This window comes from Vipera ursinii (assembly GCF_947247035.1).
Source record: "Vipera ursinii genome assembly, chromosome: 2".
Taxonomy (NCBI): Eukaryota; Metazoa; Chordata; class Lepidosauria; order Squamata; family Viperidae; genus Vipera; species Vipera ursinii.
In genome coordinates this window covers 107,374,238-107,386,408 of record NC_139513.1, presented here as the reverse complement: position 1 = coordinate 107,386,408, position 12,171 = coordinate 107,374,238, and the positions used below count along the sequence as shown (strand labels likewise).

The window sequence follows — 12,171 nt, the reverse complement described above, 5'->3', positions numbered from 1 at the left end:
ATCAAAGCACTCCCCATGCAATCAGAGCATTGCTTGCAACAGTTGAGTAGACTAGACAGATTTAATGTATGCTTCCTTTAGCTATCGATAAAGTAAGGCAGAATTTGATTCTAGCCCCATCTTTTCCTTATCACACTATGTTATTGGCTAGAAAATGAAAAAGAAGAAAAAAAATAGATTAGCTGCATAAAGTCCTCGAACCCAATATGAAGGTACTGTGGTGCTCCAGCAATATTCCAGCAAAAAGGCAAAGGAGTGCTATGGAATAAAGAAGCTGCCACTGGTGGTAGCTGTTGCCAGTGAAAAAGCTTCTTGTTCTGACAGTGAAACTACAGAACGGCATTCTCAAAAGTTGAGAAAGTGTCATCAAATCTGTCACCAAAATGAGATGGAATTTATCAGTTTAAGAATTAGGAGAGGACTTTCCTCCTGCTTTTGAAAGAGCACTGCTTCTCTTTGTCTCCATCATTTCATTTTTAAGCAACTAAATTAATTTTCTTGTGCTTTCACTGTGGGAACAAGAAGCATTTTCTTACTATGTATTTCTGTACCCTCATCCTGCTTGTGGATCCCAAAGGGTCTCCCTGGGTGGGTTGTAATCCCCTTAGGGATTCTGCCTGCATTACACATGAAGAGCTGGGCCATTGTCCACTTTTTCCTATGGATGCTAAGTTGCTCTAAGCAATAAGTTGGCATAGTTAAGTTTTCTTTTGTTGCTTCATGGGTTTTAGGAATTGTTTATAATCCAATATAGTCAGGTGAGTTTAATAGTTCCTCCTTAAAAAGGCAGTGCATGTTGCCTACACACTCCAGAATAGTACATAGTATTTTATGCAACAGCTTCAATAAAAAAATTACCATATTTCAGTTTAATTATCCATAAATCTATGTCTGTAAGCAATTCATTCATTTATTTACAATTCATTGTAAATAATACCAGCTCTTCAATCCACAGAGAGCTGAGGCCTTAGATAACTTATCGTAACAATAAGAAAGCATAAAACTAGTCTCTTAACAATTAGATGGCTCAGAAAAACTATTTGCATTGTCCAGCCATATAGTTCAAAAGGATATGAATAGAAACCTTCTTTAAAAGCTTAATTAAAGTTAAGGAATGCTTTTGATGAAAACAAAGACAGAAAGTCAATGTAAATAAATCACCATATTCTGGGGTATAACTATATTTTAGAAAATCACAGCATGGTTCCTTTGTCTTTAAATGTTTTTCCAAAGCATAAGTAGTTATCTTATTTTACATTGGTCTGCTTGGCCCTCTAACCCAATACTAACAACTGTGACTGGCAATACTATACAACTTAATTAGAGTTCCCAGGGACCGGTCTCAGCTAGTGGTCTCTCACTGAATTATGATCTCTGGCTGTTTTGTTTTCATACTTATACCTCTGCATATCTTGTATAGCTACATAATGCAAGTCCCAAAACTTGTTAACGTGCCTTGATTTTTGGCAGGTTATTATTGGGAGCATCTTTGAGGTCATTTGGGCTGCAATAAAGCCTGGCACCTCCTTTGGGATAAGCGTCTTACGAGCTCTCAGGTTACTGCGTATTTTCAAAGTCACAAAGTAAGTGGGCTTTCAGTCAATACATCAGAAATGCATACAGTGAGTTAGTCTATGAGTGTGCTTTTTTAAAAAAATGTAAATTTAAATCAAGGATGTTAGCATAGGCTAGAGTTTATAACAGCTTTATCAAAGGAAAATAGTTTGAGAATTAATATTCAATTAACATGTTTTGCAAGAGAAAAGACTTCATTTGGCGGATCAATTGTTAGACTAGACTAGAAGAGGGAAACCTAGGATCAAATCTGCATAAATGCTCTTGAATCAATATCCATCTTCCTGTCAAGGTGCCACTGAGACAGATCTTAAGACAATGTTTCTCTCTCGGTCTTTGGCAGGATATTGTGAAGATTTAATAATAAAAGAAAATCTTACACTACAAATATCTTTGAGCTAATAGAAAGAATAAAGCTATAGTAAATATATAGTTTGCCAACACTTAAAGCAAGATGAACTGATGATTTATTAGAAAAGCAATGTAACTTTTTTTTTAAAAAAAACCCTATGAAATGAGTTGATAAAATGTATTTGGAAATATACCAAGAAAATACTTTATTATTCAGTGGATTATCAGTATTGTCTGCATTAGTTTAAATTGCAGGCCTGAAAGGGCTTTCCATTTTGGGGGTGTGACTCTGATTAATATTCAGTACATAGTTCACATGTGGATATATTTTTTTTTGGCAGGTACTGGGCTTCCCTACGAAACCTAGTTGTATCTCTGCTGAACTCCATGAAGTCCATCATCAGCCTTCTTTTCCTCCTTTTCCTCTTCATAGTCGTTTTTGCCCTTTTGGGAATGCAACTCTTTGGGGGCCAGTGAGTAATGGGAAATTGTGGTGAGGTGGGGACCTTCCCTAATATATTCTTCGTGTGAATATCTGAGCCAGGTTCGAATGTCACAGTATCATTTTGCTGACCCCTAAGTTTATAAGTTCATCAGAAGGAAGACAACAACTGTGCCAACGAGCAGCTTTTTCTCTTCCATTTGTCCTAGTTTGCGCTGATATCATGAATTGTTGACTACGTCCCATGAAGTCTAAACCAAACATCTTAATTACATATTCTGCTTTCTAAGTACTAGGCCAAACACAATGTTCTGTATCATATTTCTTAGAAACTGATGTAATAAAGATTGGAGCTGAGCCCATAAAGGGAGAGATGGGTCCACAAAGACATAAGGCTTTTTATATCCCAACAATCTATGATTACTCCAATTAAGTACCTTTACACACTGGAAGTACCTAACTGTGAGCAAAAGATTTTCTAATGTAGAGGAAAGTGGTATTTTTACAAACATAAGATAGCTAGGATCTTTGCCGGCTTCCTAAAATTCTTGTGCTCAGGAACTTTTGTGCTGCAGACATTGCATGCAGAAACAATGAATGCTTGTTTATCTCAATTTTTCTTCCCCCTCCCAAATGCTTAAACCTATACTTACTATCCATGCCTACAAGGATATTTCAATTAGACTTGAATATAATCACTTTCCTTTTTTCACCCCTTCCCCACACAGTTATGCAGTAATGCAGATTAATGCATAGAATGTGGAATACATTTGACCATAGTGGCATCCTCTAAAACAAACAACATGGTATCCAGAGGAGAAAATCCTGCAGGCACTTTTCCTCCTCCCTAGTAGTAAAAGCGCAAAAATACATTCATTTGTACCCTGTTATAATATCCTAAATCAGCTGCTTGAGAACGTTGCCTGATTCCATCTTATAGTAGCCTGGGCTTTCCTTTGCTCCATCTCCATACATCAGTTTGCACTGGAGGATGGAATCAGGTATAGGCCTGAGTGGTCTAGGAGCAGAAGAATAAAAGTAATGTAATATCTGTGATTACAATTTGTTTTTATCAAATTAATTCCCCTGTAAAGGTTCAATTTTGATGATGGAACCCCGCCAACCAATTTTGACACTTTTCCAGCAGCAATAATGACGGTATTTCAGGTAAGAAGGGGGATGGGAAAGCTGTTTTTCTCTGACTTCTTGGGTTTTTTTTGTTTTTGGTACAAATCTTATACATGAGCCAAATATACTCCACAGAAGTTCAGATAGCAGTTTTTCATTTCCTTTTCTTGCAGTTTCCGTAGATTCTCCCCTGATTTAAATGAGATAGAGATATGGTTGCAAAAGGACAACTAGAAGCATTATTGAGAAAAATTGGCAGCTAAATTTTGGAATGACTGCTGCTTTGGGGAGGAGACCAGCGGCAGCTGCTGGTGCAATGTTTTATTATTGTACCTTGCTTTTTATGTTTTGAATTGTAGTTGCATACTGTAACTAAAATAACCCCATAGAAGTGGGCTAACCGTTCTGAAAGAAATAGTGTGCATTGTCACTTCAGTCTGTTTTGATTATCTTTTAAGTTTTTATAGATAGATAGATACGGAAATCAGTACTGTACACAGTACACATAGGGTAATAGATCACACGCATTTACTGTATGTCAGAAACGCTGTTTTAAACTTGAGCTTTATTATGATACAAACATCATTCTTTAGCCATTGCATTTACCATCTTAACTTCCAGGGAGAACCGTGGGCAATGATGGGCATGCCTCTGTGTGCCCGTGTAAGACTCTGCTTTGTGAGTTGCACTGGTTGCTAATTTGCTTCCAGGTGCAATTCTAGGTGTTGTTTGCTACTTGATAAAGTCCTACAGGAGGTTTAGTTACATAAGGGACTGCCTGTCTTGCATATTGTTTTGGAATGTAGCCCAGATTCCTTGGAGGGAGAGTGTGCATTCCAGAGGAACAAAAGACAGTGAAGTTTAGACAGCTCCTCCCTAGTAGTTCTCAGAGTACCTATTTCATAGTGGAAGTAGCCTGCTATAATTTGGCAAGTTTTCTTTCTATAAGTGAGGAACAATAAAGAGACTACTTGGAGAACCTCAGTGTGTCTTTCTTGGGTTTTGGCTTCTGATTCATATCATCTGCCCAACCAATTTGATCCTACATGGCTTGGCATGTTCTGGGTTCCTTCAGTTAAACAATACCATGTCTCTGGATTACAGAAGTGCACCTTCTCTGTTGCAGTACCCACCACCCACCACCCCTTTTGGGCATGAGGTTGCCACTGAGATTCAAATGGCTTCTATCCTATTAGTGTTTCAAAATGTCTTGAAGAATTGGCTCTTCACCCAGGACTTTCACTAATGTGATTGAAATGCCTTTTTCCTTTTTTTTTCTTTGTTCTTATCTGGGTTGTTTCTACCATCTTTACTCTTTTTTTGTTTTGTGTTGTTTTCTTGTTTTAAATATTTTTAAAAAATTTGTAAACCGTCCAGAGTTGCTGGGAAGGAGCTAGCATATAAATTTAATAAATTACCGGTATTATTAAATGTTCTTTATTACATTCATTTTAGTTTGCATCACTTGAGTTATATACTTTATGGCTGGATTGGTTTAATTTCCTTAAGGCTGTAGAAAAAAAGCATGCTATACAGTAAGAAAAAAAGGAGACATACAATGACATCAAGCCCTAATTCCTGCTCAGAATCTGTTTAGGATTGGGACACATTCTAAATATTGTAACATAGATAAGGAATTGGCATTATAACAAAGGAAATTGAAAGGCATTTGGTAGTAACATTCAAAAATATAGTGACTGGGCTAAAATAAATATAATATGATTTATAGGATCTTTATGCTATCCCAATCAAAGAACTTGCATATATTACATAAAGCATAACATTACAAATCATAGAAGAATAAAAAGGGGGGGGAAACTCCTAGCTGCTAACTTTGTCAATAACCACCTCAAATTTTTTACATTGGAGTCAAAGTTTGAGGCAGCCACAGAGAAGGCAAGTTTCCCAGGGACTTAAAATAAGCAGCATGTATTCACAGCTCAAACGTGCAGGACGTGTGTTATCATTTCTTAATATTGGTTATTTAGTTTTGATGCAGTGTGATTCCAACCAACTCTGGGGCAGCTCACCAAAATAAAAACAATATAAAAACAAATTACAATAAAATACACTGGAATGAATTACCAAAAATAACTACAAAATAATTACAAAAAGGCAATCCAGACGATGTATCAAAAACATCACAAACAGGGGATTCCCATCCACCTGATTCCAAGGCCTGGGAGAATAGGCAGACACTACTTAGAGCAGGTGAACCCACAGATATTCAGAACCTGTACTGCATAGGGCTGTATTGGTGATAACATTTTGAGTTGTATCCGGAAGTAGTATAGCAACCAAAGGAGAGGTTAGTTTCCCTCTCATCAGCTGTTCTGTTTGAACTGACAGAAGTATTCATCAAAGGCAACCAGAAGTAGAGTGCATTGCAACAGCCAGGTATATGGTGATGAGGGCATCGTGGCAGTAGCTAAGCAGAAGCCTCCAAAAACCTGGTGCACTAATCAAGGCAAATGTTTTCCTTGCCATGACCTCTACGTTGTTCCAATAGGAGCCAGGAGTCCATGGGAATCTGTGGATCATGGACCCGCTCCTTCAAGGGCCAGAGCAAAAGCTGGAGCTTCTATAAGAAGCCAAATTATTTGTGAAGAATCAGACACTGTTTTTCGCAGATTTGCAACTTGAACCTCTTTCAACCTAACCAGTTGTTCCTTGCAAGTGCCAGAATCTAAGGCAGGATGGCTACAGCACCTTCTATTCAGTTCAGGTATATCAGAATACTGATGATATCATTATCAGCAGATGACCTTTTCCAGAAGTTTCACATAACTGTTAAATAAGAGGGTGAGAAATGTGAGAAAACTAAATAGCCAGGATTTTGAAGTATTTTCCCCCATCACCCTTACTGGAACTGCCTACTTAGGCTTTTGCTTGATGCCTAGGTTATAGCAATAGGGACGCGGTGGCTCAGTGGGTTAGGATGCTGAGCTTGTCGATCAGAAGGTCGGCAGTTTGGCGGGTCGAATCCCGAGTGCCGCGTAACAGAGTGAGCACCTGTTACTCGTCCCAGCTTCTGCCAACCTAGCAGTTCGAAAGCACGTAAAAAATGCAAGTAGAAAAATAGGGACCACTACGGTGGGAAGGTAACAGCGTTCCGTGCACCTTTGGCGTCTAGTCATGCCGGCCACATGACCACGGAGACGTCCTTGGACAAGCGCTGGCTCTTCGGCTTTGAAACGGAGATGAGCACCGGCCCCTAGAGTCGGAAACGACTAGCACACATGTGCGGGGGAACCTTTACCTTTACCTTTACCTTTAGGTTATAGCAAAGATTCAGAAAATCCAGTTACTGGAACTCTATAGCTTTATCTTAAAACTTCCTCTGAAAGGGAAGACTAGGGATAGGTGGAAATTGTCTAGTATTACCAAATACAATATTGCATTTAAATTCTGACCTTCTTTGCATGTAATATCATGATAGCAATTGAATTCCCCAATTGATTAATAGTAAATCCGCTTTGCAATTTTATAAATACTAAGAAATTTGACTGGGGTTGGAGTAATTAATTGACTTTTTCAGATTCTGACTGGTGAAGACTGGAATGAAGTGATGTATCATGGTATCCAATCTCAGGGCGGTGTTGATAAAGGAATGATGTTCTCAATCTATTTCATAGTCCTGACTTTGTTTGGTAACTGTATCCTTTTACAAAGAAATATATTATTATCTTATTTTAGAGATTATATTGTGAATGGAATATACTGACAGGTGATTGCTACAGTACAAAGTAGGTGATTCTTCTATCTTGATGTGTTGCACAGCTAGAGAAATATTCCTTCCTCAAATCAATGAGAGAATGCTGCTTCTTTTTAAGTAGTACAACTAAAGGAATGCAGCTTCTTTTTAAACATATCATCAATGCTCAAGATTCAAAGATAGGAGTTCAGCTAGTTATTCATCTCATTTAATTTGTGAAAAAGAAAGGCCATCACAAGCAGTCAAGCACTCTTACTAAAACCTGACTTCTAAGTCATTCAGAGCACTCTTTGAGAGCTTTATGGGGAAAAAAAATCTGACAGTTAAATAACTATTCCTTTTGAGTAATTAAATTCAATGAACTCTGGGCAATCTTTGGGGGAAAGGCCTAAAAGCAAACTGAAGGTATTGAATTTATTTTCTAAAATAAATTTAAATTAGATCATGACAGTTTCTAATATTACCTTAACTCTCAACATTTAGACACTTTGCTCAATGTGTTCTTGGCTATTGCTGTGGATAATTTGGCCAATGCACAAGAGCTCACCAAGGTAAAGTTGCTTCTCTAGCAATGGACAAGAGGAATGCTAAATGTGATTACTGAAGTGGAGGAAAGAACTGTTACTCCATCCATTGAACAGCTATAAATCAGTGATTTTCCATTCAAAGCTAGCATTGTCATGTTGGATGAAGACACCAAGTAGTACATATACATTTATGTCCAATCAAATTTAATGTCTAACTGATTGTTCTCCATGAATCATATGTGTATTTCTAGATGCATGGAATTGTAGGGCTGCTGAATTGACATCCACACTGTTCAAGAGACACATGGATTGTGCAATCCAATATTAATTGCTGCTGTCCAAAATTTAGTAATTTTTTCAGAGCATGGGCACCATCATTTGATATCAAATAATGGCATGTCCCCACCTTTGTTATCACTCAAGACCCACAAGATCTTACCAAATCTCATGTAAGAATGCTAAAAACCCTGTGAGATTTCATGCAAAATTTCAGCATACTCTCATTCTGTCATGAGAGATTGCTCAAACCTTCCAAGATTTAATGATCTCATGGGTATCTGCTTTTTTAAAAATGTAATTTCAATTTAAAGATTATATTGTGACAGATGACCTACAACATGGGATCTTTTATTGCTAAGCTCTGGCATAAATTACATAATACAAATGAGCAAATCTTTGTGCTTGGCGATTCTGTTTTATGAAGTTCTAAGTTCTCACTTTCAGTTTAGCTTCACACCAGTGAAGGCTCTTGTCTGAATATGCTGCTCTAAAAAAATATCTAAAGCTATACAGTACATGAGTTCCTTCCATCCTTTTAGCCCAAAAATAGGTCAACACAATGTAAGCTTTACTGTGCCTCAGCCACGAGGCTGGGAAGCTGTGCTGTTCTTAACAAATTGAATGCAGGACAATTTCAAGGCAGCAATTACTGGAGAAGAAGAGGGGAAAAACCCTTTAACAGCAAACAATATCTGGCTGCCTCCACAGCAAGCTAGCAGTGAAATACAAGTGATGTCATCAGGAGATACTCCTGAAAAATAATCAGCAAGCCATTTTTTGTGCTGCAGTAAGCAGGACATGAAGACAAATTCAAACTTTACATTTAAACTTTACATTTGTTAGTGCCAGAAAGGTTTTATGCTTCTGTGCCTCTCTCGTTTATAAATACTTCGATCTGTTCTTATTCTGCATCAGTCCTACTATTTCTATTGCATACACTGGTGATCATAGGAGAAATACAGTCACTTCATTGAATTGTAAAAGTACACTATTAAGAGGGCTCTTGGCCTTATCTTATGAACAGCATGTAGCTGTTCTGTACCAGCCTGCTACCGGCCCTGCAGAAAAGGCAGGGACAACCCCTTTACAAACGGCAAGAGGCTGGAATAAAGCCTGCCAAATTTATTAACATAAAACAGACACCAACCATGAAACAGGAGCTATGAAACAGAAACTATCTAAGTGGTTGCCTTCAGCAAACCAGCCCTCCCACACATTCCCCTTAAATACAGCTCAGGGCTTGGCCTCTCTCTGCCTCCTTCTGAGGTGCCCCATTGCCTTCCTCTGTTTACTCCTGATTGACTGCCTCCTGCGTCGGGCGTCCTTGAACAGGGCCAGCTGTGGGTCATCTTCATCCACGCTGTCAGGCTCACACAGCTGGGTCTCCACCAGGTGGGAGGGGCCTGGCTGAGGGCTCTGCGGAGCCTCAAAGCCATCATCAGCAAGCTCTTCAACACCCCCTCCTCCTCCTCTGAGTCGTCTGACCCAACTGCCGAACCCACAGGCTGACCTTGAATCACAACAGTAGCCACTTATATTCAAAGGAAAAGATACAGCATGAAACAGAAGAACGGGTCTCGGCTTCAATGGGAAAGGTGAGGGCACTAGCAGTTCCTCTCTAATATATGGCCTTTGCAGGATGAACAAGAAGAAGAAGAAGCAGCTAACCAGAAACTTGCCCTCCAGAAGGCGAAGGAAGTATCAGAAGTGAGTCCCCTTTCTGCAGTCAACATGTCAATAGCAGTGTAAGTGCTATATTGATGGATCTCTGTCCAACGTTACCCTGCATTTTCTGCAAAGCAAGGCAGATTAATGCTCATTTCTGGATCTTGGTGAATGGTCTCCAGTGAAATAATAGACCTGAGGATCTGTTAAATGGTGGGGACAGCTTATGGAGGAAAATCATTCCTAATCTTGGTCTTTCATAATATATGTAGAAGTGTGGGATACATAGGGAGAATTGAGGCAGGAAAATAAGCTGCATCCCAAGTTATTTCTATCTTCCCATAACAGCAGGCAGTACAAGGTAAGAATGAAGACACATGTCTAATTATTAGTTTCTTAAACCCAAACAGAAAGATTCTCTGTTACATCTCAGGAAGAAATTAATATAATATTGAACATGGTTGTATATATCTGGATTCATGTGCAGTTTTCCTGGAGGTCAGGAGCAATTCATAAACCAAGTATTTTCTCTGGCCCTGCAGGGTGCTTCCAGTCATACCAATAAAACATCCAACTGAAAAGTTGTGTTATGTATCTTCTGAAACATCAGACTTTGGTGATCAGCATAATAACATTAAAAATGATAAGAATGCCAAATCCAATCTAAACATCTCATTGACACTGTTACCAATGTCAATTGCAATTACAATCACCAACATTGGTATCTATGGATGTACAACCCTTTGGGATTGAGAATTGCATTTATGTCATGTAAAATGTGTCAGAGGTTACATACATGCAGGAAAAAGCAAAACAAATTTTGTCTCAAATTAAAAATCATTTATTTAGAAAATTCTTACCATTTTTATGTAAGTTGCTTTCATCTGCCCACTCTTTCCCATTAATTTATCAAATTTACAAAAACTAAGCAGCAGACGAAAAGGGGATACAATTGCTCAGATATTTTTGGCCATAAAAACCTAATTCACAGATGGTTACATATGCCATCTTCTTCTGGCTTACATTGTTTCTAAGAAGGTATAAACTGGATGTTCTGGGGAAAAATATTGATTGAGTACAGATGACACAGAAGTATAGTACCATAGCAAGAATACTAGATCTCCTTGAGAATCTGATTCTGAATACTTCAGGCTATCTTTTCTTAACCTGAAAGCCCTTCAGATGTTTTGATTTCAACTCTCAGTTCATAACCATAGCTAAGCTAATTGTACAATTCTAGGAATGAAGTCCACACCTCCAAAGTGCCTTAAGGTAGGAAATGCTGGGTTTAGTCAGAGCTGCTATTGCACAGAGAACATTTTAAGAATATATCCTTTTTTCCCCACAGTAAAGAGCAGCAAAAGAATCAAAAAGGCAACAAATCAGTTTGGGAACAGCGGACAAGTGAAATGCGGAAACAGAATTTGCTGGCAAGTAGAGAGGCCCTATACAATGAGATGGATCCTGAGGATCATTGGAAAGTTACATACGCCCGACAAATGCGTCCAGATATGAAAACTCACTTAGACAGACCACTGGTGGTAGATCCTCAAGAAAATCGGAATAATAACACCAACAAGACACGTCCCAGTGAGCCACCCCTGAATCCCCACTTTGGGCAGCAACGTTCTGTGGAATTCCTACGAAAACCACCCCGTTACCATGCACATTCACGAGAACCCCACCTGTATGAGCGTCCCGACTCAGGAAGCTTGGAGCCTCGACACCCAAGGAGCAATAGCAAGGAAATTGACTTTAATCAAGAAAGTAGATGTCATGATATTGATTATCACAGCAAGGAGCATAGTGTCATTCCAGAGCAGGGTTATCATGGTGACTGTGCCTCAGAGCGCATCAAAAATTTAGATCCCCACCGCTGGCGCCAAAGTAGCAAAGAAAGTCAGAGTGGATCACCTCGTACGGTAGATGGTGAACGGGAGCACCGGCGGCATAGAGCACACCGCCGAATACCAGATGAAGGAAGTGGTGAACAGAGTGGCAGAGTTGAGCGTCGCCCTCGGCATCGTGAGGGGAGCAGACCTGTACGAACTGACATGGGTGGGGAACATCCTGATGGAGAAAGACGCCGACGACACCGGCATGCTGGACAGTCCACTTATGAAGTTGATGGCAAGGAACGTCGACACCGGCGCAGGAAGTGAGTAAGAACAGAACTGAAATACAATCATTTGGGGTCTTCTGAAATGAGGCCAAATAATTTCCTTACAATTACTTTAGAATACCAACTCACTTAAATTCTTATAAAAGGTTAAATAATTATTTTGAGATTTAGGGAGAAGTTGTTATTTGAATGAATTACCTAGTCAAATTTCCCAAATGAGAATCTTAAAGAGATAAAGCTCCTTTGGTAATAAATGCATTGCTAGTTAGAACAGTGGTCCCCAACCTTTCCAGGTCCGTGAATGGGTAGTGGTGATGGCAGAGCGGGTAGAGGGGATGGTTTTGCATGTGCACAAGATGCTTTCATG

The 12,171-nt window shown here is 39.1% G+C and overlaps 1 protein-coding gene across 1 annotated transcript in view; it reads left to right on the top strand.

Annotated features, from left to right (window-relative positions):
• Nucleotides 1–12,171, top strand: part of CACNA1A (calcium voltage-gated channel subunit alpha1 A) — a gene marked incomplete at its 3' end in the record, with an annotated part of 290,392 nt that overhangs the window by 137,588 nt on the left and 140,633 nt on the right. Inside the window, exons 13-19 of the mRNA XM_083351756.1 lie at nucleotides 1,471–1,583; nucleotides 2,268–2,399; nucleotides 3,463–3,535; nucleotides 7,035–7,152; nucleotides 7,695–7,762; nucleotides 9,656–9,762; nucleotides 11,031–11,840. Of these exons, the coding sequence (XP_083207882.1) occupies nucleotides 1,471–1,583; nucleotides 2,268–2,399; nucleotides 3,463–3,535; nucleotides 7,035–7,152; nucleotides 7,695–7,762; nucleotides 9,656–9,762; nucleotides 11,031–11,840 (1,421 nt within the window). The remainder of the gene's footprint in view (nucleotides 1–1,470; nucleotides 1,584–2,267; nucleotides 2,400–3,462; nucleotides 3,536–7,034; nucleotides 7,153–7,694; nucleotides 7,763–9,655; nucleotides 9,763–11,030; nucleotides 11,841–12,171) is intronic.